This window comes from Pelophylax lessonae (assembly GCF_965119305.1).
Source record: "Pelophylax lessonae genome assembly, chromosome: 4".
In the NCBI taxonomy this organism is placed as follows: Eukaryota; Metazoa; Chordata; class Amphibia; order Anura; family Ranidae; genus Pelophylax; species Pelophylax lessonae.
In genome coordinates this window covers 635596840-635624719 of record NC_138771.1, presented here as the reverse complement: position 1 = coordinate 635624719, position 27880 = coordinate 635596840, and the positions used below count along the sequence as shown (strand labels likewise).

Here is a 27880-nt window from a genome sequence, read left to right as displayed (position 1 = left end):
TTTCATTTTTTCTGTAAAAGGAAAAACACTAAGTTTTGGATTTCCCATCACTTTCTGTCTAGATTACAAGGGTCACCAGGATAAATAGTGAGGGTTCATTTCACAGCAGGGACACAGACCTGACAGGGGGGGTGTAACACATCCTCACTATAGTTTTAGCTTTAGATACATTTTAACCACTTAAGCCCCGGAGGATTTGGCTGCTCAAAAACCAGGGCCTATTTTGCGATTCGGCACTCCGTGACTTTAACGGACAATTGCGCGGTCATGCGACGCTGTACCCAAATGAAATTGACATCCTTTTTTTCCCACAAACAGAGCTTTCTTTTGGTGGTATTTGATCACCTGTGCGATTTTTACTTTTTGTGCTATAAACAAAAAAAGTGACAATTTTGAAAAAATAAATATTTTTCAAAATTTTTTTATATGAAATTCCCCCCCAAAAAAATTTAAAAATCAAATTTTTTTAACATTTTAGGCCAATTTGTTTTCTGCTACATATTTTTGGTAAAAAAAAAAAAAAAATCACAATAAGCGTATTTTGATTGGTTTGCGCAAAAGTTACTGCGTTTAATAACTACGGGAAAGATTTGTCATTTTTATTGTTTTGTTTTTTTAACTAGTAATGGCGGCGATCTGCGATTTTTTTGCGGGACTGCGACATTGCGGCGGACAGATCGGACCCCTGACTGACATTTTTGACACTTTTGGGGGTACCAGTGACATTACTACAGTAATCAGTGCTATACATATGCACTGTTACTGTAAAAATTACACTGGCAGGGAAGGGGTTAACTTTATTGGTGATCAGTGGGTTAAATGTGTCCCTAGGGGCGTGATTCTAACTGTGGGGGGAGTGGCTTGTGATGTAACCACAGAGACATATGATCCTAAATAGCAGGATCGTGCAGTCTCTGCTGTTACACAGGGGAGAATGACAGGCGGCTTTGTTTACATCAGCCACCTGCCTTTCTCACTCTCCAGCGGGAGATTGCGAGTGGCTGGTGGACATCGGAGCCGCCGGTCACTTGCGCAGGGATGTCAGGGAATGAGTGGGGGCGGGAGCGCGCCTCCGGCGCCCCGCGCTCGCCCCCCTAGAGGCTCATGGGCAAGCGACGTACTGGTACGTCACTTTGCCCAGGAGGGGCTGACTGCCGCAGTATATAGTCGTACGGCGGTCGGCAAGTGGTTAAAGTTTCCACATAGCTAAAACTCTTTTTTTTTCTATTTGTATAAAGTAGGGATGGGTTAAACCCACCTACCTCACTCCAAAAACATGCTGGTAGGTTAATTGTCTCCTGTCTAAACTGGTCCTAGTATGTATGCACGTGAGTTAGAGACCTTAGATTGTAAGCTTCTCAGGGCAGGGACTGATGTGAATGTACAGTAAAGTGCTGCATAGATTGCTAGCACTATACCAGGGATATGCAAACTGTGGCCCTTCATCTGTTGCAGAACTACAACTCCCATGAGGCATAGCAAGACACTGACAGCCACAAGCATGACACCCAGAAGCAGAGGCATGATGGGATTTGGTGTTTTGCAACAGCTGGAGGACCACAGTTTGCATATCCCTGCACTATACAAAATAAAATAAAAAAATATTTAGCACTGTATAATAAATAGGATATGCTTAATTTCATGTAACTGTACAAATTAAATAAAAAAACACAAATTGAAAAATGTTTAAAACAAAACCCATTGCACCAGGCCACAATAAGCTTAAAGCGGAATTCCAGCCTCAAAATAAAAAAAAAACAATTTTGGGCCATCCGCTTGCTAAGTGTCACCTGAAAAAGAAATGGATGCTCCCACTTTTTTTTTTTTTGGTCACTAACCTTGATATTGAAGAAAATATAGTCACCTTCCTTCCACTTCCTCCCTCTGCAGCCGCGGCCCGCAGTGTCACTTTCGGTTTGCGATGACTCCTGGGAGCTGAACGTCATCGCTCCCAGGAGTTAATGCACCTGCACCGGCCCCGCTCGTCACTTCCGGTGCAAGCGCGGCATTCCCTGCTAAACCGCTTCTGGGCATGAAACTCAAAAGTCTCAGGCTGGAATGACCAATATCACGTATCCACTTCAGCTCCGGAAGGTTTACCCCCCTTCCTGACCAGGCCATTTTTTGCAAAATGGCACTGCCTTACTTTAACCACTTGCCGACTGGCTACCGCATATATACTGCAGCAAAGTGGCGCTATTACGCAAAACGATGTACCTGTACGTCATTTCATTAAATAGCCACTAGATGGCGCCATCGGGCTGCCGGAGGCGCGATCGTGCCGTGATAGGCTAGTGGAGATGCCAATCAACGGGTCCGGTAAACCCGATGCCCGCCGGTCACCTGCGCTAATCCTCCGGGAGAGGCAGAATGGCGATCTTCCTATGTAAACAAGGTAGATTGCCATTCTGCAAGGGAACAAGATGGAGAGCTAAGCAGGAACCTGGATCTCTGTCCTCCCTCCAATCAGTTAGAACCCCCCACCACCACAGTTAGTACGCACCCCCTAGGGACACACTTAACCCTTTGATCACTCCTGTTAACCCTTTCCCTGCCGGTGTCATTAGTACAGTGACAGTGCATTTTTTTTAACTTAGCACTGATCACTGTATTTGTGTCACTAGTCTTCAAAAAGTTTCCAAAGTGTCAGATGTCCGATTTGTCCGCCACAATGTCGCAATCCTGCTAAAAATCGCTGATTGCCGCCATTACTAGTAAAAAAGAATGTAGCAGAATACAAATTGGCCTAAATTGATGAAAACATTAGATTTTTTACATTTTTTTTTATTGGCTGTGTTTTATAGCAGAAAGTAAAAAATATGCTTTTTTTTTCAAAAATTATCGCTCTTATTTTATTTATAGTGCAAAAAATGAAAACCGCAGAGGGGATCAAATACCACCAAAAGTAAGCTCTATTTGTAGGAAAAAGTACATACGTTTTTATTTTGGTACACCGCTGCATTACTTCACAATTGTCAGTTAAAGTAACGCAGTGCCGTATTGAAATAAACGGCCTGGTCATGGGGGGGGGGGGGGGGGGTAAATCTTCCTGCAAGGCAAGTGGTAACAGACTAGCAGAACTCTCTGGAGCCATGTAAACGGTCAGTAATTAAACATTTAGTTATGCATAAACTCTTTAGTTGTACTATTTAGCCCTGTAATATGCAGGTTTTGGCTCCCTCTTATATTCAGTAGTGAGGTTACCGTCTAATGTTATTATGTCTTTTAAAGATTAACTCGTCTGTCTTCCTCTCCAGTTAATAGTCAGTAATGTCAGAAAATCCTTCAGGCAAATTAGGAGATTACTACTACCTGCAGAATCCGATCTGCGACAGCTCACACCGATGTGCCTCCGCAACTTAGAGGGGAATTCTCCTCACTACATGGAGATTTCTTATCACTTCCTGTGGAGACTCTAGGACAGGAAGTGAAGGGAAATCTCCCCAACAACACACAATCCGCAATAACAGTGGTAGTAATGCTTCTCTTTTTTTATCTAAAACCAAAAAGAAAAGTTTTGGCTATACACGAACACAACTGAGGTACAAGAAAGGGGAGGGACCTTTTAAAACACTTTCTTATTTGTGTTTTCTGCACAGGGCGGAGCAAATTAACTCATAAGTAAGCAGCCCTGGAAGATGATGGGGAAAATTGCAATTAAGTGTTGTTGCTCCCGAGTCTACATTGATCATATCTGACCTCCAGCCTTTCCCTTCCCTTAAAATTGCTCTAAATAGTTAATACAAATATGCACTTCAATGGTATGGTGCCCCCACCCCACAACCTGGACGACTTAAAGAGGTTGTAAACCCATTAAAACATTTTTTTTTTTTTCAACCTGAAAGAGAAACACATAATGAGCTAGTATGCATCGCATACTAGCCCATTATGAAATACTTACCTTAGAACGAGCCCCCGCCGTGCCGCCCGCTTACCTGTATGACTGGCGACATGTTCAGTCGCCCGTCTTCCGCGATCGCGGCATACGGCCATCTGATTGGCCGGAGCCGCGGTGACGTCACTCCAGCGCGCACGCGCAGGAGCCGACGGTCACGGCACGGGGCTCTGAAGGAACGGCACCAGCGGCCGTTCCTTCAGAGCGCATGCGCCAGTGATGTCACTGGCTGCATATAAGGTAAATATCTCCTAAACGGTACAAGTTTAGGAGATATTTACAGTACCTATAGGTAAGACTTATCATAGGCTTACTTATAGGTACAACTTGCAGAGGAGGGTTTACTTCCTCTTTAAAGACTTGTTCCCAGGAGTGCTGCTGCTCTGGTCTGATCAGGAGCCAGCATGCGTTCCAACTGGTGTAAATTGCATAATCGAACGTCCACACCCCTACAAGTTTCGTCAATTCCTGGACGTCATCAGGTGGTGTGGCGTCTGCCGTGTAGCACGCAACTTCTATACAGTATCAGCCACTGCGCCACCATTGGAGAATAAATTCCGATTGTGTTATGATTGATTTTGCTTCAAATTCTTTAATGAATGGTAATCTGCAAGTGATGCAAGTTAAAATGGGGTCATACCTTATGAGTGCATATTTGTATTTATTAATTGGAGCAATTTTCATAAAAAATGCTGCACTGAATAGGAAAAGAAATAAAACATTTTACAAAATATGGGATAGGTGGATAGCCTGTCCCCTAACCCCTCGCTCCTGAACTGCCATGATTGTAAAACGTTTTTTTTTTTTCCTTTTGTTGTTGCTTGTGGGTTTGTTTGTACATTGCACACTGCGTTGTGCTAGAGTTGTGTAATCTGTTTTATAAAATGAATAAACAGATCTTTAAAAAAAATAAAAAATACTGCACTATGTTATCAAATCTGGTTTCTTCTCTTTGGTGAACACTATGGGGCACAGAGTATTTTTGGCCAGTGGAGTGTGCATAACGGATCAGAGCGAACAAGTGTTGTTTGACCTTCCTCAGCATAACCTTAGGGGGTCAACTATTTTTGGTGAGTGCAATTCCAAGTGGGGGCACCATTAGTGATTTTAAGGTGAACACTGGAGCACATTTGTGTTTGAAGCACAGCATAAGCACTTTGGATTGGAAGAGAATTGGAAAGGATTTGATTGGAGCACAAGCATGGACTTATTACACTTTGTTTATTGCACTGATATTCATTGAGCACAAGCACTTTCTTTGTACATATTTAAGTATATTGGAGTAGGTATTAGTATATGGATGTGATTTATTTTGATGAACACATAATTGATTCATAACAAATGTATATCTGCACGAGAGGGTAGCGCAGCTTCTATAATATTATTAATATATTTCTATTGCTTCGGCTTCAAATTTCAGTGTGCAATGGCTTGCTTTGTCCACAACACAATTGGTAGAGATGGCAAAACAAATATCTTCTTCCCCCACAACGAGCACATTAAAAAGAAAAAAAAAAAAAAACAAGAAAAGAAATAAAGCCGAGGAAAAAAAGCTTAGCTTCATTCAAAAGTTTAAATAGAATTAGCTGGTGAACGTTTGGTGAACTTTTGCCCTGGATTTCTTTGGCTTCCATTTCCGTACACCCGTCCCAAAGGTAACAGGGGATGTGTAGTACTTTAGAGTGCCTTGTCATTTGGAATTCTGCAAAATCCTCACATTTTTGTCATCCCATAAGCGATTAACAACGTACCATGCACTGCCTATATCTTACCTTCCATCTGCGGTCATTCTAATAAGAGCCACTTCTGCTGGTGTCCCCACAAAGGCTCCGGTAGCCCCTGCCGTCATCCCAATAGCAGCTTTCATTAAGAAGTTAGGGGGTGTGCCATCAGCCTTCGTCAGCTTCTCAAACAAGATGGTGTAAATACCAAGACGTGTAGTGGTATAGGTGGCCTGGCGCAGAAGACCAGCTGATAACCTGTGAGATACAGAACATGCAGTTATTACAGAAGAGGGTACAGATTCCTGGATGGAAAGAAAGCTATGAGTCTGTCGTCCTGCAGGGTGATCCAGACAGAAGGGGGTATGAGTCTGTCCTCCTCCTGCAGGGTGATACAGACAGAAGGGAGCTACGAGTTTGTCCTCCTCCTGCAGGGTGATACAGACAGAAGGGGGCTATGAGTCTGTCCTCCTCCTGCAGGGTGATACAGACAGAAGGGAGCTATGAGTCTGTCCTCCTCCTGCAGGGTGATACAGACAGAAGGGGGCTATGAGTCTGTCCTCCTCCTGCAGGGTGATACAGACAGAAGGGGGCTATGAGTCTGTCCTCCTCCTGCAGGGTGACACAGACAGAAGGGGGCTATGAGTCTGTCCTCCTCCTGCAGGGTGACACAGACAGAAGGGGGCTATGAGTCTGTCCTCCTCCTGCAGGGCGATACAGACAGAAGGGGGCAAGGAGTCTGTCCTCCTCCTGCAGGGCGATACAGACAGAAGGGGGCAATGAGTCTGTCCTCCTCCTGCAGGGCGATACAGACAGAAGGGGGCTATGAGTCTGTCCTCCTCCTGCAGGGTGATACAGACAGAAGGGGGCTATGAGTCTGTCCTCCTCCTGCAGGGTGATACAGACAGAAGGGGGCTATGAGTCTGTCCTCCTCCTGCAGGGTGATACAGACAGAAGGGGGCTGTGAGTCTGTCCTCCTGCAGGGTGATAAAGACAGAAGGAGGCTATGAGTCTGTCCTCCTCCTGCAGGGTGCCGCATTAAGAACAGTGATAACCAATTCTCACCCTGTATAGATGCCTCTAACACCTTCATTTTTCAGGATACTGCCAACAGCATGGAAACTGGTTTTGTATTCCTTGGTTTTGGCTCCTTCTCCACTCAACTGCATCCGATTTTTCACCAAATCCAGTGGCTGTACGAAAACTGTGGCCCCCATCCTTAAAAGAAAGACAACAGCAACATGTAAGCATAAATGTTTTCTGAAAAACTGTTACAAAATACGCTTCCTAATTTCCTGAATAAAGAAAATAAATTTGAATATGTCAAAATGAAATTAACATTTTCCTGCAAAGTGCAATTTGGCACCCAGTCAGTAAGGGCCCAGTAACACCCCAAGATTTAAAGCATTCAATCTTTTTTATGACAGTTCTCCTGTGACCATGCAAAGTGTCCACTAGATAGGCTTCATGACGCACATCCTCTGTCCTACAGAAGATGCGTGATCCATATCCTGTGACCTACAACAGGTGCATGACCCATGTTCTCTGAACTACAGCCGGAGTAGCAGCAATGGTCAGCAAACCAGCAGGGTTCCCATTAATCATTAAGTGTATACCATTAAATGCACAGAACTTCACTCATGGAGTTAAAACTAGTTGTAAAATTTCAGATGAAACTTTGTTGCCTACATTTGGATGGCGTAGAGCAGGGATTCCCAAACTACGGCCATGCAGTTGTTCAGGAACTACAATTCCCATCATGCCTAGTCATGTCTGTGAATGTCAGAGTTTTACAACGCCTCATGGAATGTGTAGTTCTGCAACAGCTGCAGGGCCGTAGTTTGGGAATCCCTGGCGTAGAGAAAGGATAGAGGCTGCCAAGTAAAAAATAAAGTCAGCACCAGAACAAGAGGTGAGAGTAAATCTTCCAATTGGGGACAACTGTTCCGTTGACAACAGGGGAATTTCCTTAACGTTGTAAGGGTTGTAATCTTTCCCCACTGCATCCAAAAATAAAAATAAACCCAAAATGTAATATATTGGAGGTTATCAGTCCTTAGATGTGGGGGCTGCATTCGTTTTTCCCCCTTTTTTTTAACCTGGTGATACTGCCAGTAGCACACTTTTTTAGTTGATTTGCTAAGGCTCCGTTCACATGTCAGCGTATGGATCGCGGGCAGAACCGCCGCGGTTCCGCCCGCGATCCGGAGATTATTGCAAATCGCGGGACGCCTGTGCATTGCCCGTTGATTTGCAATAGCCCCCCAAACTCTGAGCGATGTTGCAGCAATTTCCGCCTGCCGAATCGCGGTAACATCGCGCAAACAAAATCGCAGGACGCAATACGCTCCAAAGAAGCTCTTGTACTTTTTTGGAGCGTATTGCGTCCCGCGATTTTGTTTGCGCGATGTTACCGCGATTCGGCAGGCGGAAATCGCGGCAACATCGCTCAGCGTTTGGGGTACTATTGCAAATCAACGGGCAACGCACAGGCGTCCCGCGATTTGCAATAATCTCCGGATCGCGGGCGGAACCGCGGCGGTTCTGCCCGCGATCCATACGCTGACATGTGAACGGAGCCTAAAACTAAAGAGTGCAAAATCTGGTGCAGAAGTGCATGGTAGCCAATCAGCTTCTAACTTCAGCTTGTTCAATTAAGCTTTGATAAAAAAATAACCTAGAAGATAATTGGTTTCTATGCAGAGCTGCACCAGATTTTACACTCAGGTTTTAGTAAATTAACCTTTTTCTGTCCTAGTGTGACAACGTTCACCCGCTGCACTGTATCTATGGAAGCGCACCGTTGTCACTCTGGCACAGGAAGTGTGTCAGTTAAAGACAGGAAGTCACCAACTCCAATGAAATTCTCCCATATCAGTGGAACCTCACATATGTTGATGTTTTACAGCCTTGTAGGATCCCTACATCAAGGAGACACTGAAGGAAAGGACCCTAAGGTCCAAAAATATAAATGCAGGGAATTTCAATAGAGCCCAAATGACTCCTTTTACCTTGGTTTTCCATGGTACGTTCTGTTACAGTAACAACAAGCACCCTCCTGCTACATTGGCTGGTGCAAAGAGTGCAACTTAGATCTGCATTATTAGGCCCCTTTCCCATGAACGCCTCCGCTAAGCAGAATCTGCTTGCTCAGCAGGGGATCTTTTTGCTGATCCCCGCTGAGCAGGCAGATGACAGGTCTGTGTCTGGTCCGCTATGCAGAGCGGACACAGACACAGCCCACTCTCCTCTATGGGGCAATCGGATGGAAATGGACTACCTGTCAGTTTCCATCCCATCGACGGATGGGGAATAGGACCACTATCCATCTGTTTTTGGCCGGCGGCGGATGTCAGCAGACATACAAGAGACATGAGAGTCTGATCAGGTCTGCCTGAAAATCTGACAGGTGGACCTGATCAGACAGCCTGTGTGAAGGGGGCCTTAGGACAACAGAACACCACCTCATCTCATGAAAGAGGCCTTCAATAGTCCAGAGAAAGAGCTTGAAATAATGCTGGAAATAACAAATACCAGTCCAGCAGAAAGCACTGTGTTGCTATGGATATTTTGGTGATTTTTTTATTGCTAAGATATAAATGAATTGTTAGATTTTAGTTACATGTTTGGTTTTTTTGGAAGCTAGGCATACCCCATTCATAAGCAAATTAACTTGTTGGGCAGGTTTGTGAAGCTCAGGACAGGAAATGATATACAGGAAGTGGGGAGAAAGGAAAGAACTTAAAGCGGTTGTATACTCACCTAAAAAAAAAAAAAACCCTGCAGGAGAAAGGCATAATGAGCTAGTATGCACCGCATACTAGCTAATTATGAAATACTTACCTTAAAACGAAGCCCCGACACAGTCACCAATCACCGCTAAGGGAGCCGTCATGTTCCCTCGGCGTCTCTTCCTGGTTCGGCGGCTCCAGCACTGTGAGTGGCATGCGCGCGAGAGTTACTTTCCGGTAAAGAGCTATGAAGGTCCGCCGGACCTTCAGAGTGCATGCGCCGCTGGTTTCAGCGGCTGCATGCAGGAAGAATATCTCCTAAACCTTGCAGGTTTAGGAGATATTTATTATACCTACAGGTAAGCCTTATTATAGGCTTACCTGTAGGTAAAAGGTAAAAAGAGGAGTATACTACCACTTTAAACAACCATGTTATGACAGAGACAAAGAAACAGTTGTTTGGAGGACTTCGGAGAAGCAAGAAGCAGTCTGGAAAGATCCCAGAAGATGACTCCATTACAAAGAAAGACCTAAGTCAAGTAACTGTTTAGTGTACGCCTCTCACATACATTGTGCATGCTTATTTGCTAGGAAGGAGATAGCTTGTGCATGTTGTAGGCATATTTTATATGTATATCCACCAGTCTTGTATTGTTTTCTTATAATTTTAACAGTTTGTATGTACAGCATTGTTTTTTAGTAAAAACATATTAATACACTAAGGTTCTTTACAGTATAAGCTGTAAAGCTTAGACCTCCGTAAACGCAAAACGAGTACAGGAAGCTATCAGGTCAAGCATTCTGGAAGGATCAGCAGGTTTTTTGGCACCTATTGAGCAGATAGAACCAAAAAGCATCCAATGGTACATTCAACACATCAAAAAGGGTTCATTGTTCATGTTTGTATAAACTTTTCTTTCTTTTGTAGGTGAAGAGACGGCACATGTGGCCAAATTCGGCTTACGGCTGCATGGTTAGAGTCTTGGCCCTGGAGGAATTTTAGGAGGCTTTGCTACATTTGCCAATTAGAACCCAACAGCCCTTTACTGCAATGTTCATCAAACTGGTCCACAAATCATCAATAGTTCTCTGTTCTACTGCCAAAACGACAAGGTCTTCATTACGGCACTGTACAATATTCCTCTTTGTTGAGCGCTCTAGAAAACGGCCTATGAAATTTGGCTGACATCTAGTAAGGACATATTTTACGACAGCCATACTAAGGTCACTAGCCTCTTTTGTCAGAGCAGAGGAACGCAAGAGGCCGTATAGAGGCCCATCACAACAAATCAAACATTGCTTGGGACAATGGGGCTGTGCTGGGCTTTCAATATGGGGCAATAATGAGCATTTCCAATCGTTGGAAGCACTTTTCACTGTACATGGTGATTTCCCAACTTGTCCTTAATCTCAATATCAAAAGCTGGAGAAAAATAGACAGCGAGTGCCAGAGCTAATGGAACAGAAGCCAGGCTGGGAGGTGGGATCAAGCCCATTAGTTTGTGAAGGCTCTCATTTATCCAGGTCATTGTATATCTAATCATAGTTTGCAACATACAACTGGACTGGTTTGGTAATGTTGAAGACATTTTGCAACTTCCCAAAGCAACTTCTTCAGTTCCAATGAGCAAAAGGAACATTTTCCAACATTTATATCTACACAGGTAGCACAGACACCTTAATCCAATCACCATAGAATGTTGCAAGGCATATGTTGGATGTCCAAGAACAGGCTAGTCGTTTCTGGGCAATCAACATCTGCCGTGGCACATCCCATTATAATTACATCAATGTCTCAATGCTACATCTGTGGATTTAAATGATCAGGTTTCATGATACTCACTGGAACTGAAGATGTGGTTTGGATAAGCTACAAAATGTTTTCAACATTGTCGAACAAGTCCAGTTGAATGTCACTAACTACTACTAGATATACCATGACCTCGATCAATGAGAACCTTCACAAACTAATAAATGGGCTCCTCACCCCACTTCCCAGCCTGGCTTCTGCCATTCAACATAATAGACAAGTCAAGTTGAATGTGATTATTTCCAGCAAGCTCTTTAATTCAGTTTTTAGATGTGAGAAGGTAGATCTGTAGTTGTCAAATTCCCCTGATGAAGACACGTGGTCCCTTGTGTCGTCACGCGTAGGGGAGTGGCAAGGACGGACGGAGCGCTTCACTATCTGTGAGATTGTCGGGCTGTACGAGCATAGGAGGATACATACAGCCGCGGCTTGATGATCGGATACAACCATATGGCATTTTAAAAGGTGCATGGATGCACTGAAGTTTGTGAGTTCAATTGATCTTTTCTTTATTTAAATAAAACCTTTAAAAAAAGTTATAAAGCACTATTGGAGGCTTTTTCTTTTCATATATCACAATGCTACGTGCTGCTGGAGTGTTATTATTTGGATGGGTCACCTCTAAAAAGGATTTCCTGCATTTGTGCCTGATTATATCGCATTTAAGGTGAGCACCCACTCACAAGGGGTTGCACAGTTGTTGTGTGATCTGTGACACTCTGGTCACTCACTCTCCTGGGGAACACTTACCACCCTTAGGTGGTCTGAGCACTTTATCGAGGACTTTGCTATTTGCACTTATTCACAAAGACTATTGATTTTTTTTTTACTTTGTTATCTTGTATTCTCACTGTTCATTTTTTGAATTGATATACGTTTATATATTGATTCCTTATCACTGAGATTTGCAAATTGGAGTTCTTTTTGAATATTTGTTTTGCACAATGCACTTTTATGGTTATTTACACTGATTTTATTGAGAAAATATTGTGTTTTATATTATAGTGTTATATGCAAAAAAAAAAAAATGTTTTGATTATTACTCAAAAATATATTCACTAGTCACACACACACACACATATTATATATATATATATATATATATATATATATATATATATATATATATATATATATATATATATTTTTTTTTTTACTATCACTTCAATTCTACAGGTACTGATTGCGCAACATCATTATTGCATTTGGTTATTATTTACACTTTTTATGAGAAGTGAGGTGTTTGCTGCACTCAATATCTGTTATAGGGAGGTTGCTCGCAGGAATTTTTGTTCAGGGTGTAACTTCTAGTTTCTACACAATCCATACAGGGAATTAGCTCAAAGCAGCACATTTGTATAACATTCTTTGACCTTGGCTGACAAAAAAAGTTAAAGGTGGCCCAACATTGCAGGTATCAGAGAGGTGCAGGCAGAACACAATTCTTCTATTATTCTGGCAATCACTTCCACATGTGCTTTGATTGCTGAAGAATGCATGTCAAGTGAGTAAGGGCTCTTTCACACGGGCGGTCCGATCAGATCCGCCTGTCAGTTTTTTAGGCGGATCTGAACGGATGCCCCATTCAGCCCTATGGAGCAGCGGATGTCAGCAGTGACATGTCCGCTGACACCCGCATCCAATCCTATCCGTGAAATCCGGACGGATGGAAACCCTAATTTCCATCCGTCCTGGGGATCGGATCGGATGGGATCGGATGAGAGCGGACAGGCGGTCCGCTCTCATCCGATTCCCCATAGAGAGAGCGGGGGGCTGTGACACCTCCCTCTCCGCACTGCAAGCGGAGACGGAGCTGTCATCCACCGGCTCAGCGGGGATCGCGGATCGATCCCCGCTGAGCAGCACGGATCCGCCTACGGAGGCGGACCGTGTGAAAGAGCCCTAAAAGGAGTTGGGAAGAGCTGGGAGAGAAAAAAAAAATAGGTTGTTGGATAAGGCTTTTTGCCCCGGGATCTAAAGCCTTACATTATCTTACACATTTGTTACCAAAGCTGGGCAAACTGGTATATCTCAAAAGTGGCCCTGCCGGGGAGGGGGGTGTGGTCACCAAAACAAGATAAAATATTCACTAAATTGTGAAGAATACATGTCCATCGGCCCAATTGATAAATCACTATGTAGCAAAGCTTCCAAGATGGATCCAATTCCACAATTAGGTGTGGGAGCAATGTGCCAACCGTTGCATCACTATTGTGAGCTGCAGTGACTAGGGGGTCAGAAAAATTAAGCACAGCAGGGGAAACCTGCTATCTGACCACCCAGAGAGTCAGATTGGCACTGGGAGCTCTGCTGCAGAGTGAAGTTTTTGCAAATAGGCCAATGGACAGGCGAGTATAAACCTGCTTTCTTCTCAGGGTAGTGACGGTGTAATTTTTGTTGACACCACAACAGGTTCACTTAACTCTAGGCCAGCTTCAGAGGGATACTTTGGGTGACAACAATATAGGAGAAAGTACAGGTTAAAGAATAATCCTAAGAACATGGCGATAATTATTTCTTATCTTGAAAGTGATATACTTTGACCTGTGTACACAAACCAGAAAAACCACTTAGAAAGGACAATTCATTACGCTTTCAACATGTTTAGCTTGCAACAATTTTCTAAATGACCACTTGTCTTCTAATGTGTTGCTGGCTGAACCAGTGGGACGTCCTGTCATCGATCCCTCGTTAGCAGAAAACATTTCTGCATAACCAATGGGAAAGGGACGCCCATTAGGGAAGGGATCAGTTGCACCATGCCGATTCTGCCTTTGGGCTCTTTCATAGCCAGGACACGTATTTTTGACTTGAGAAACGTGCAAAATATGCAAAAAAAAAAAAAATAAAAACAGTTTTTGCACATTTCACATTAATTTAAAGGGAAAGTGTGCAAAAGGGATCATCTATGATGCAGCATGTTTAAAAACTCACTTTTCTGCATTGTACAGATGTAAACTGGCCACCTAGGAATGAATGGGATTTCTCCTTCAAAAATGTATATTCACTGAGTACAAGGTATGCCAGATATGGCTGGACTTCTTAATTCCTGAAGTGCCAATACTAAATGGTTATCCAAGGCCAAGTTAAATTACTTTTTTTTTTTTTTGTTTGTTTTGAATAGAGTAGTTAACAGTTAGAACTTCTGATGCCCAACCTGCAGCCCAAGGGCTACGTACAGCCCCTTGGTACATGTTATGCTTCCCTTTGCAGATACCAGTAGTGGGAATTAAAGCATTGATCCTGTCGGCGGCCCCTGGCCATCTCCAGGATCCTGTCGGCGGCCCCTGGCCATCTCCAGGATCCTGTCGGCGGCCCCTGGCCATCTCCAGGATCCTGTCGGCGGCCCCTGGCCATCTCCAGGATCCTGTCGGCGGCCCCTGGCCATCTCCAGGATCCTGTCGGCGGCCCCTGGCCATCTCCAGGATCCTGTCGGCGGCCCCTGGCCATCTCCAGGATCCCGTCGGCGGCCCCTGGCCATCTCCAGGATCCCGTCGGCGGCCCCTGGCCATCTCCAGGATCCCGTCGGCGGCCCCTGGCCATCTCCAGGATCCTGTCGGCGGCCCCTGGCCATCTCCAGGATCCCGTCGGCGGCCCCTGGCCATCTCCAGGATCCCGTCGGTGGCCTCTGGCCATCTCCAGGATCCCGTCGGCGGCCTCTGGCCATCTCCAGGATCCCGTCGGCGGCCTCTGGCCATCTCCAGGATCCTGTCGGCGGCCTCTGGCCATCTCCAGGATCCTGTCGGAAGCCTCTGGCCATCTCCAGGATCCTGTCGGCGGCCTCTGGCCCTCTCCCCTGCTGTCAAGGGACATCTCAAGGATCATGTTGGCAGGCTCTGGCCATCTCCTGGATCATGTTGGAAACCTCTGACCATCTCCAGATTCGGGTCTACAATCTCTAAACCATCTCCTGTAATGTCTGTTACCTAACAATCTTCAGTATTATACTGATTATGAGAAACCCTTTGGTGCTTTAAGGGGCCACATGAGATACTCTATTTCCCACTAGGCTAAAAACTTGTGCCATAGTTTTACTGTCACCACTAGGGAAATCCACCCACTATTTGTCCCCCAGGTCACCATCACTAGGACAGAAATTAATGGGAATTCTGAAATTCTACAGCTGTCAGCAAAAAAGGAGGCGAGGGGAAATTCTCCAAAAGGGACAACTGTTTTGGTGACCAAAAATTAAAAAGGGCCTCCCATCAGCACTCTACATCCAAAAACCTTCACTTTCTTGCTGACGTGGGGATTTACAGTTATGGAGGAGCATGTGACCTTCCCAATGTTACAGTGCTTGGGTCTGAGTGACCAGTTGCCAGGCCTGGCATGTCAGTGTACAGTTATGAAATACACCCAGGTTACCTCCATTACCAGAGCTTACCCAGGGCCGACCCCTGCGAAGGAAAGTGGATCAATAAGTAGACTATCAGCAGGTATTGTTACTTTATTCTGAATGGGTAGGGGAGATGACTCTTTAAAGTGTATCTAAACCATAAAAAATAAAACATGTAATGTACCTCATCTAACTGGTTCTTAGATATGCTGGATGCATTAGTAGCGGAAATACCTTTTATTCCAGACAGAAATCTAGTGTCCTTGTAACTTTCTGTGCCTTTGAACTAGTCTCAATTTTATAAGCCCTCCTAAATTTCTTCTTGAAACTACAGAACACCCCTCTATGTTATGGAAAGGAGGAGATAGAAAGGTGTTCTGTAGTTCTATCACACCTCCTGTCTTAAAATGACAACGCTGATCCTCTATAGATACTGTACAACGAGTGAGTGTTGTCACCATAGATGTTCACCAGTTGAAGGAAAAAAAAAAAAACCTTAAAAAAAGAAAACAAATGCAGCCACCACAGTCAACAACTGGTAAGCTGCAACATTACATTTTTAGTTCAAAGGTTAAGATAGTCTTTAAAAACTTTCTGCAGACAGAGCTCTGTAGGACATTGGGCCTGTTACACCATTGCTCCTCATTACGGATAAGGTTCTTTAACCTCACATCTCCAGGATGATAGGTTGGAGGGTTTACAGTCAGAAAACTTTCACCATCAGAAGTCTCACTAAGAACAGAACTCATAAAACTCACAACAAAGCGAGAAAAAGATGGAGAATCACTTTCACTCCCATTTATAAAGATCATTGATTTACTTCCTTCTCCTTTCTTTGGCTCTAATTTTCTCACGCTTCTTCCCCAATTTACCCAAAACATTGTGCTGTGCCAAGAGGAGACGGAGGACAAGACTGGCAAAAGTGAAAACAAAAATGACTCCAGCTTTAGGGAAGTTGTAGCTTGTAGAAGTTACGTGCAACTGGACCTGTTCTGTAATTTTAAAGATGTTTTGTAACTTAACCACTTAAGCCCCGGAAGATTTTACCCCCTTCCTGACCAGGGCCTATTTTGCGATTCGGCACTGCGTGACTTTAACGGACAATTGCGCGGTCGTGCGACGCTGTACCTAAACGAATTTGACGTCCTTTTTTTCCCACAAACAGAGCTTTCTTTTGGTGGTATTTGATCACCTGTGCGATTTTTTGATCACGCGCTATAAACAAAAAAAAGAGCGAAAATTTTGCAAAAACAACAATAATTTTCACATTTTTTTATATGAAATTCCCCAAAAAAAATGTAAAAATCTAAATTTTTTAACATTTTAGGCCAATTTGTTTTATGCTACATATGTTTGGTAAAAAAAAATAAAAAAAAAAAAAAAAAAAAAAATCGCAAAAAGCGTATTTTGATTGGTTTGCGCAAAAGTTATTGCGTTTACTAACTAAGGGAAAGATTTTAGTAATTTTTGTTGTTTATTTTTTTTTTTTTTTTAACGAGTAATGGCGACGATCTGCAATTTTTTTTGTGGGACTGCGACATTGCAGTGGACAGATCGGACCCTTGACTGACATTTTTGACACTTTTGGGGTTACCAGTGACATTACTACAGTAATCAGTGCTATACATATGCACTGTTACTGTAAAAATGACACTGGCAGGGAAGGGGTTAACTTTTTTTTGAGAGGGAGGGGTTAAGTGTGCCCCTAGGGGCGTGTTTCTAACTGTGATTGGTTGTGGCTTGAGGTGTAAGAACAGAGATCAACGGTCCTACATAGCAGAACCGTATGATCACTATTCTTACACAGGGAAGAATGACAGGCGGCTTTGTTTACATTAGCCATCTGCCTTTCTCCCGCTGTAACCGACGATCGCGAGTGCCCCGCGGACATCGGGTCCGCCGGGCACACGCGCAGGGGGGATCCGTGAAAGAGCAGGAGCACGCCTCCGTGCGCTCGCTCCCCAGAGCCTCACAGGCTAGCGACGTAGCCCTACGTCGCTTTGCCTGTGAGGGGCTGACCGCCGCCGTAAATAGTCGTGCGGCGGTCGACAAGTGCTTAATATTTCACACCTTCACTCATGCAAGTCAAGGAATTTACACCTATGCAGACCTCCTGACACCAAAGATGGGATGATGTAACCAGAACAAGCTTTCACGCTTCCCATCCTGTTCTTGGACAACCAACATCTGCCTTGACACATTCCATGGTAATTGGATTAAGATGTCTGTGCTACCTGTGTTGGTAAAAATACTAGAGTCTTTAACATAACAGAACAAGTACAGGCGAATATTACCAACGACAAACGTCTTCAACATTAAACATTCCTGTCTGTGAAGGTTCCCAATCATCCAGGTCATGGTATATCTAGTAGTAGTTAGTCACATTCGTCCAGGACTTCTTCTGTAATGTTGAAGACATTTCGTAGCTTTTCCAAGCCACTTCTTTGGTTATAATAAATGCCAAGACGATAGCCCCAACATTTGTATCTAAATATGTAGCACCAACACCTTAATCGAATCACCATGGAAGATACAGTGCCTTGCGAAAGTATTCGGCCCCCCTTGAAATTTTCAACCTTTTGCCACATTTCAGGCTTCAAACATAGATATAAAACTGTAATTTTTTGTGAAGAATCAATAAGTGGGACACAATCATGAACTTTTTTAACAAATAAAAAACTGAAAAATTGGGCGTGCAAAATTATTTAGCCCCCTTAAGTTAATACTTTGTAGCGCCACCTTTTGCTGCGATTACAGCTGTAAGTCGCTTGGGGTATGTCTCTATCAGTTTTGCACATCGAGAGACTGAAATTTTTGCCCATTCCTCCTTGCAAAACAGCTCGAGCTCAGTGAGGTTGGATGGAGAGCGTTTGTGAACAGCAGTTTTCAGTTCTTCCACAGATTCTCGATTGGATTCAGGTCTGGACTTTGACTTGGCCATTCTAACACCTGGATAGGTTTATTTGTGAACCATTCAATTGTAGGATTTTGCTTTATGTTTTGGATCATTGTCTTGTTGGAAGACAAATCTCCGTCCCAGTCTCAGGTCTTTTGCAGACTCCATCAGGTTTTCTTCCAGAATGGTCCTGTGTTTGGCTCCATCCATCTTCCCATCAATTTTAACCATCTTCCCTGTCCCTGCTGAAGAAAAGCAGGCCCAAACCATGATGCTGCCACCACCATGTTTGACAATGGGGATGGTGTGTTCAGGGTGATGAGCTGTGTTGCTTTTACGCCAAACATAACGTTTTGCATTGTTGCCAAAAAGTTCGATTTTGGTTTCATCTGACCAGAGCACCTTCTTCCACATGTTTGGTGTGTCTCCCAGGTGGCTTGTGGCAAACTTTAAACGACACTTTTTATGGATATCTTTAAGAAATGGCTTTCTTCTTGCCACTCTTCCATAAAGGCCAGATTTGTGCAGTATATGACTGATTGTTGTCCTATGGACAGAGTCTCCCACCTCAGCTGTAGATCTCTGCAGTTCATCCAGAGTGATCATGGGCCTCTTGGCTGCATCTCTGATCAGTCTTCTCCTTGTATGAGCTGAAAGTTTAGAGGGACGGCCAGGTCTTCGTAGATTTGCAGTGGTCTGATACTCCTTCCATTTCAATATTATCGCTTGCACAGTGCTCCTTGGGATGTTTAAAGCTTGGAAAATCTTTTTGTATCCAAATCCGGCTTTAAACTTCTCCACAACAGTATCTTGGACATGCCTGGCGTGTTCCTTGTTCTTCATGATGCTCTCTGCGCTTTAAACGGACCTCTGAGACTATCACAGTGCAGGTGCATTTATACGGAGACTTGATTACACACAGGTGGATTCTATTTATCATCATTAGTCATTTAGGTCCACATTGGATCATTCAGAGATCCTCACTGAACTTCTGGAGAGAGTTTGCTGCACTGAAAGTAAAGGGGCTGAATAATTTTGCACGCCCAATTTTTCAGTTTATTTGTTAACAAAGTTAGAAATATAAAATAAATTTCGTTCCACTTTATGATTGTGTCCCACTTGTTGTTGATTCTTCACAAAATTACAGTTTTATAGCTTTATGTTTGAAGCCTGAAATGTGGCAAAAGGTAGAAAAGTTCAAGGGGGCCGAATACTTTCGCAAGGCACTGTAGATGTTGATTGTCCAAGAACAAGACAGGTGGTGTGGAACCACCCTACTCTTCTATTTCAGTGGTCTCCAAAATGTGGCCTGCGGGCCGGATGTGGCACTTTTCTTGTCTTATCTGACACTTGGGGCATTATTTTTCCACAAACAATGGGGCATAGTTCCTGCCACTGACACCAACCACGGGGCACTAACCCTCCCATTGACACCAACCACGGAGCACTAACCCTCCCATTGACACCAACCACGTGGCACTAACCCTCCCATTGAAACCCACCACGGGGCACTAACCCTCCCCATTGACACCAACCACGGGGCACTAACCCTCCCCATTGACACCAACCACGGGGCACTAACCCTCCCCATTGACACCAACCACGGGGCACTAACCCTCCCCATTGACACCAACCACGGGGCACTACCCCTCCCATTGACACCAACCACGGGGCATTACCCCTGTCATTGACACCAACAACGGGGCACTACCCCTCCCATTGACACCAACCACGGGGCATTACCCCTGTCATTGACACCAACAACGGGGCACTACCCCTGCCATTGATTCCAACAACGGGGCACTACCCCTGCCACTGACACAAACCATGCGGCACTAACCTTCCCATTGACACCAACCATGGGGTACTACCCCTCCCATTGAAACCATGGGGCACTACGCCTCCCATTGACACCAATCATGGGGCACTACGCCTCCCATTGACACCAATCATGGGGCACTACCCCTCCCCATTGACACAAACCGTGGGGCAATACCCCTCTGCTGTGACACCAACCGTGGGGCACTAATCCTCTGATTGACACCAACCGTGGGGCACTAATCCTCCGATTGACACCAACCGTGGGGCATTAATCCTCCGACTGACACCAACCGTGGGGCACTAATCCTCCTATTGACCCCAACCGTGGGGCACTAATTTTTCGATCGACACCAACCGTGGGGCACTAATCCTCTGATTGACACCAACCGTGGGACACTAATCCTTCCATTGACACCAACTGTGGGGCACTGTTCTACTTTTTATTGAGCACAGGGGCAATGTAATGGTTTTACTCCTACTGACCACCAAACCTGAGGCGCTGTTTACTTCCACTGATGCCAGAGCATTTTCTACTCCCACTAGCCACAATCCTGCCCCCTAAATTTGGAAAGACAGCAAACTGGCCCTTTGCTTAGAAAATTTGGAGAACCCTGTTCTATTGGATGAAGGTGTGTGTGTGCTACATGCGTGGATATAAATGTTGGGGTATATTCCTGACACTCATGAGAACTAAAGAAGTGAGATTTAGAGAAGCTACCTGGAACAATGAGGACCTTCACAGACATTCCGGAAAGTTGATTATTCAGCTTCCTTACGTTCCAGGGTGGAATTCATTCTTTGTAGCAGTCTAGTCTTTGCTTTGGGACTTGCCCAGCACAGCCCCATGCAAAATGGTCTAAAGGAGATATACATTTATATCCTGTCTTGTTGGCGTTTTTCAGCGGACAGGAAGGAGAACATTCCAACAGCAATAAAAACATAAATAAAAATGATTATCTTAGAGTAGGGGAAGGCTATAATCCTATTTGTGGGAAAAAAGGACATCAATTTTATTTGGGTACAGCATCGCACGACCGCGCAATTGTCCATTAAAGTAACGCAGTGCTGAATCGCAAAAAATGGCCTGGTCATTAAGGGGCAAATCCTTCCGGTCCAGAAGTGGTTAACTGCCCAAAACTAGATTAAAAACACTTACCAGATGTAAGAAACAAACTCATCAATGGTGGTGAACGTCCAACCTTTACTTTAAAGATATGACAGCCGTGAGATGTATTCCGACTGGCCAGCGGCGATCTGACGTCACATCCAGGTACCTGCGTTCCATGCTGGTCCCGGCAGTGCGGCTCTTCTTCCTGGATTTCCACACACAGCCCCCCATAGCTGGCCGGCTGGAACACATCTCACGGCTGTCGTATCTTTAAGGAAAACCCCCCCCCCGCTGGACGTTCACCACCATTGATGAGTCTGTTCCTTACATCTGTTAAGTGTATTTAATCTTGTTTTGGGCAATTCAAGTTTTGTGTTTTCTGCACTTAGAAGCGCCTTCTCCTTGTCTGGTTTTCTATAGAGAGTGCTTCCCTCCAATGGAGTGCTGCTGAGGGGCTCAACAGGACACCACCTGCCTAAACCCTCTTTTATCACCTGGGCTTTCCCTTAACCACTTCCGCACTGCTCACTAGAGCTGTACTGCGGCAAAGTGGCTCGATAACGTCTGGCGACATAGTACTACGTCACCAGACATTACCCTCTCTCGGTGGCGCGCGCGCGCGCGCGCCGCAGGAGGCTCGCTCCCGCTGTATTCAGTCACAGCGGGAGTCGGGCCAGGGGAGGAGCGGCGGCGATCGCCGCTGCTCTTCCCCGATCGTCGGGGATCGAGTGTGGAGATCCGCCTGCTTGTGTAAACACAAGCGGGCGGATCTCCTAAGTGACAGACAGTGACAGATTGCAGGGTTCAGCATAGCTGAACCCGCGATCTGTCCCTGTGTCACATAGTCCCCTCCCCCCCCACACGTTAGTAAGCACCAGGCATACATTAACCCCTTGATCACCAATAAAAATTAACCCCTTCCCTGCCAGTGTCATTTTTACAGTAACAGTGCATATGTATAGCACTGATTACTGCAGTAATGTCACTGGTACCCCCAAAAGTGTCAAAAATGTCAGTCAAGGGTCCGATCTGTCCGCCGCAATGTCACAGTCCCACAAAAAAAAAAAAAAAAAAAAAAAAAATCGCAGATCGCCGCCATTACTCGTTAAACAAAAAAAACAACCAAAAATTACAGAAATCTTTCCCTTAGTTAGTAAACGCAATAACTTTTGCGCAAAACAATAAAAATACGCTTATTGTGATTTTTTTTTACCAAACATAGGTAGCAGAAAACAAATTGGCCAAAAATGTAAAAAAATTTAGATTTTTACATTTTTGGGGGGGGGGGGGGGGATTTCATATAAAAAAATGTGAAAAATATTGATATTTTTAAAAATTTACGCTCTTTTTTCGTTTATAGCGCAAAAAGTAAAAATCGCACAGGTGATCAAATACCACCAAAAGAAAGCTCTGTTTGTGGGAAAAAAAGGACGTAAAATTTTGTTTGGGTACGGCGTCGCACAACCGCGCAATTGTCAGTTAAATTCGCACAGTGCCGAATCGCAAAAAGTGACCTGGATGTAAGACAGCAAAATCCTCCGGTGGTAAAGTGGTTAAAGGGGTTCTAAAGTCAGAAGGTTTTTTTTTTTTATCTTAATGCATTTTATGCATTAAGATAAAAAAATCCTTCTGTGTGCAGCAGCCCCCCCCAATACTTACCTGAGCCCGTCCTTATCCAGCCATGTTGCAGGGGTGTCTAAGCTGCCTGGGACTCCCCTCCTCACTGGCTGAGACAGCAGGGCAGCGAGATTGGCTCCCGCTGCTGTCAATTAAAATAATTTAGGCAATCAGGAGAAAGAGGGGTCTGAATGGACACACGGAGCTGTGACTTGGCTCTGGTGCACCCATAGCAAGCTGCTTGCTGGGGGGGCACTCGACAGGAGGGAGGGGCAAGGAGCACAGAAGAGGGACCCGAGAAGAGGAGGATCTGGGCTGCTCTGTGCAAAACCAACTGCACAGAGGAGGTAAGAAGAACATGTTTCTTATTTTAAAAAAAAAAAAAAAAAAAAGGACTTTAAAATCACTTTATTGTATTAGGGTAAAAAACCTGTGTGCAGCAGCCCCCCTTCTATCTACCTGAGCTCCCTCTCTAATCCAGCGATGTCCACGAGTGCTTCAGCTGTCCAAGACTCTCTCTCCTGATTGGCTGAGACACAGCAGCGGCGCCATTGGCAATCAAACTCAGTTAGCCAATCAGGAAAGGGGGTGGGGCCGAATGGCAGCTCCATGTCTGAATAGATACATGGCGCTGCAGCTCAGCTTGGGTGCCCCTATAGCAAGCTGCTTGCTGGGGGGGCACTCAACAGGAGGGAGGGGCCAGGAGCACAGAAGAGGGACTGGAAAAGAGGAGGATCTGGGCTGCTCTGCGCAAAATCGCAGCACACAGGAGGAATGTATAATGTTTGTTATTTTAATAGAAAAAAAAAAAACAAGAGACTTTGCAGTCACTTTAAGATGATCCGGTTCACCCAGAGCGCCCTTTATTTCACCTTTTCCCTCTATACGGAACCCTGTGTTTATTGTCAACACAGGGCTCTGGACTGTGATTGGACACAGCTGATCAGCAAGTCCTGGGACCTGCTAACAACATCCCGCTGTGTCTAATCACTGTGGGTGTCAGTATGGGGGGAATGGGGGGTGCACATGCCTGCTTCGCAAACCCAGAAGCAGGCAGTGACATACAGGTAAGTCCCTTTGCCTGTGCAGGCTGCAGTACAATGCAGGCCGGCAGTTCACAAGTGGATAAATCTTATAATGGGATTTATTATTAGGCTGCAGCGTCTGACTCCTAAATCCTACATAAACACAGTGACAGTGGGAAGGACACACTCACTATGAAGACTCTCCTATCATATCAGGTAGATAGGTGGGAGGAGCTGTGTACAGATATTACAGGTAGATAGGTGGGAGGAGCTGTGTACAGATATTACAGGTAGATAGGTGGGAGGAGCTGTGTACAGATATTACAGGTAGATAGGTGGGAGGAGCTGTGTACACAGATATTACAGGTAGATAGGTGGGAGGAGCTGTGTACACAGATATTACAGGTAGATAGGTGGGAGGAGCTGTGTACACAGATATTACAGGTAGATAGGTGGGAGGAGCTGTGTACAGATATTACAGGTAGATAGGTGGGAGGAGCTGTGTACAGATATTACAGGTAGATAGGTGGGAGGAGCTGTGTACACAGATATTACAGGTAGATAGGTGGGAGGAGCTGTGTACACAGATATTACAGGTAGATAGGTGGGAGGAGCTGTGTACACAGATATTACAGGTAGATAGGTGGGAGGAGCTGTGTACAGATATTACAGGTAGATAGGTGGGAGGAGCTGTGTACAGATATTACAGGTAGATAGGTGGGAGGAGCTGTGTACACAGATATTACAGGTAGATAGGTGGGAGGAGCTGTGTACACAGATATTACAGGTAGATAGGTGTGAGGAGCTGTGTACAGATATTACAGGTAGATAGGTGGGAGGAGCTGTGTACAGATATTACAGGTAGATAGGTGGGAGGAGCTGTGTACACAGATATTACAGGTAGATAGGTGGGAGGAGCTGTGTACACAGATATTACAGGTAGATAGGTGGGAGGAGCTGTGTACACAGATATTACAGGTAGATAGGTGGGAGGAGCTGTGTACACAGATATTACAGGTAGATAGGTGGGAGGAGCTGTGTACACAGATATTACAGGTAGATAGGTGGGAGGAGCTGTGTACAGATATTACAGGTAGATAGGTGGGAGGAGCTGTGTACACAGATATTACAGGTAGATAGGTGGGAGGAGCTGTGTACACAGATATTACAGGTAGATAGGTGGGAGGAGCTGTGTACAGATATTACAGGTAGATAGGTGGGAGGAGCTGTGTACACAGATATTACAGGTAGATAGGTGGGAGGAGCTGTGTACACAGATATTACAGGTAGATAGGTGGGAGGAGCTGTGTACACAGATATTACAGGTAGATAGGTGGGAGGAGCTGTGTACACAGATATTACAGGTAGATAGGTGGGAGGAGCTGTGTACACAGATATTACAGGTAGATAGGTGGGAGGAGCTGTGTACACAGATATTACAGGTAGATAGATAGGTGGGAGGAGCCATGTACAGATATTTATCTCTGCCATTTATTACTCCGATACAAGATATGTCAATAACCACTTCAGCCCTGGAAGGTTTTATCCTCTTCCTGTCCAGGCCGTTTTTTTTTTGCGATACGGCACTGCATTTTTAACTGACAATTGCGCGGTTGTGCGACGCTGTACCCAAATAAAAATCGATGGCTTTTTTTTCCCCACAAACAGAGCTTTCGTTTGGTGGTACTTGATCACCTCTGCGGTTTTTATTTTTTGCACTTGAAACAAAAAAAGAGCAACAATTTAAAAATACAAAAAAAAAAAAATAAAACAATATATTTTACTTTCTGCTATAACACAGCCAATAAAAAAAATGTAAAAAAAAAATAAAATTTATCAATTTAGAAAAAATATATGTATATATATATATATATATATATATATATATAAGGGATGCACCGAAATTATTGGCCGAAAATGGGTTAAAAATCCCGAAATTAGCAGGTTTAAAAAGTCCTGCCTGTGGCCGGCCGCCCGCCTCTCAATGATGTCCCTACTACTATGATCTGTTCATGAATGAAGTGACATACCGGGCGGGAGGAGTGGCCACTAATACGGTAGCTGTAACTATGTGAGCCTTCCCTTCCCTGTCAGCGGGGGGACGATGAGCATGAATGAACTGACCTGACACAGGGCGGGAGCGGCTGCTAATAACATAACTATGTGAGCCTTCACTTCCCTATGAGGCGGGTATCTCCTCTGACAGTGAAGTGAAGGCTCACATAGTTATATCTATTAGCGGCCGCTCGCCCGCCCTTCCCGCCCGCTGTCAGGTTAGTTCATTCATACACAGATCGTAGTAGTGACATCATCGGGAGGCGGGCGGGCGGCCAGCCAGAGGCGGGTCTTTTGAATGAAGGGCACCGGAGGAGCACTCAGCAGAGTGACACTACAGTAAAGAGATTGAATCGGTGGGATGGGGAGGGACGCTGAGCAGCACTAATGGAAAAGGGGTTAATTAACTGCCACTGGTCGGTCACTAATAGATGAGTGACCAGCAGTGGCAATACATTAACCCCCTCATGCTTCATAATACAAAATACCATTGGTAATTAAATTAACCTCTTGCCAACCCATCACAGTACATATACTGTGACAGGGTGGCTGCGATAGGTGTACGCCGCTGCCTGTTTTTGGTGTATGCCCCTCTTCTATCCAATTTAAAATTATTTGGGGGAAAAAGTAATTTTCGGTTTTCGGCCAAGGGCATCCTGAATTTTCAGTTTCGGTCCAAAATTTTCATTTCAGTGCATCCCTAATATATATATATTTTTTTTTATATTGCCGCTATATATATATATATATATATATATATATATATATATATATATTTTAAAAGAAAAAACTTTCTGCTATAAAAACACAGCCAATAAAAAACAAAAATTAAAAATCAAATACATGTTTTTGGTAAAAAAAAAAAAAAAAAAAAAAAAAAAAAAAAAATGGAATAGGGGTATATTGATTGGTTTGCGCAAAAGTTATCAGGTCTACAAACTATGGGATATTTTTTTGGGCATTTTTATTTATTTTTACTAGTATTGGCGGCGAGCAGCGATTTTTTTAGCGGGACTGCGATATTGCTGCGGACAATATTTTTTATTTTTTGGGGGGACCAGTGACGTTATTGCAGTGCTCAGTGCTAAAAATATACACTGTCGCTGTACTAATGACACTGGCAGGGAAGGGGTTACCATCAGAGGCGGTCAAAGGGTTAACTGTATCCCTAGGGGGTTATCAGAGGCGGTCAAAGGGTTAACTGTGTCCCTAGGGGGCGCTTGCTAACTGTGCGGGCGATGGCCCGATTGGAGGAAGACAGGGATCCGTGTTCCTGCTTAGTAGGAACACAAGATCTCTATCTTCTCCCCTGACAGAATGGCGATCTGCCTTGTTTACATAGGCAGACTATCGTTTCACCTCTCTTAGGAATGATTGGTGGGTCCTGGCGGACAAGGCATCTGCCGGACCTGCTGATTGGCTCCCGCTAAGCGGGTCGCCAGCGGCGTACATGTGCCTCAGACCAGGCAGAAGATTTGATGTGCAGGTACGTCGTTTCACGCAGCCACGGTAAATATTCAGTGGGTGGCCCAGAAGCGGTAAAGGTAGATGTTTTTTTCATTGAGTATAGCGTAAGGAAGGGTTATAACCCCCTTCAGGTTTTTTTTTTACATCTGTGTCCCATTGCCATAGGATGTAATATAATCCACATGAAAATGTCAGTGCGCCCCATCACACCTGTGATGTATTATATACAGGAGGTACGGATCTTCACAGAACAGGGGTCTTCATACTATGGCCCTCCAGTTGTTCAGGAACTACAATTCCCATCATGCCTAGTCATGTCTGTGAATGTCAGAGTTTTTCAATGCCTCATGGGATATGTAGTTCTGTAACAGCTGGAAGGCCGTAGTTTGAGGATCCCT

General features: G+C 44.5%; 1 protein-coding gene across 1 annotated transcript in view; it reads right to left on the bottom strand.

Annotated features, from left to right (window-relative positions):
- Positions 1–27880, bottom strand: part of SLC25A11 (solute carrier family 25 member 11) — a 50134-nt gene that overhangs the window by 18425 nt on the left and 3829 nt on the right. The window contains exons 2-3 of the mRNA XM_082252800.1: positions 6682–6834; positions 5668–5874 (exon numbers count right to left, since the gene is read on the bottom strand). Coding sequence (XP_082108926.1) covers positions 5668–5874; positions 6682–6834 — 360 coding nt within the window. The remainder of the gene's footprint in view (positions 1–5667; positions 5875–6681; positions 6835–27880) is intronic.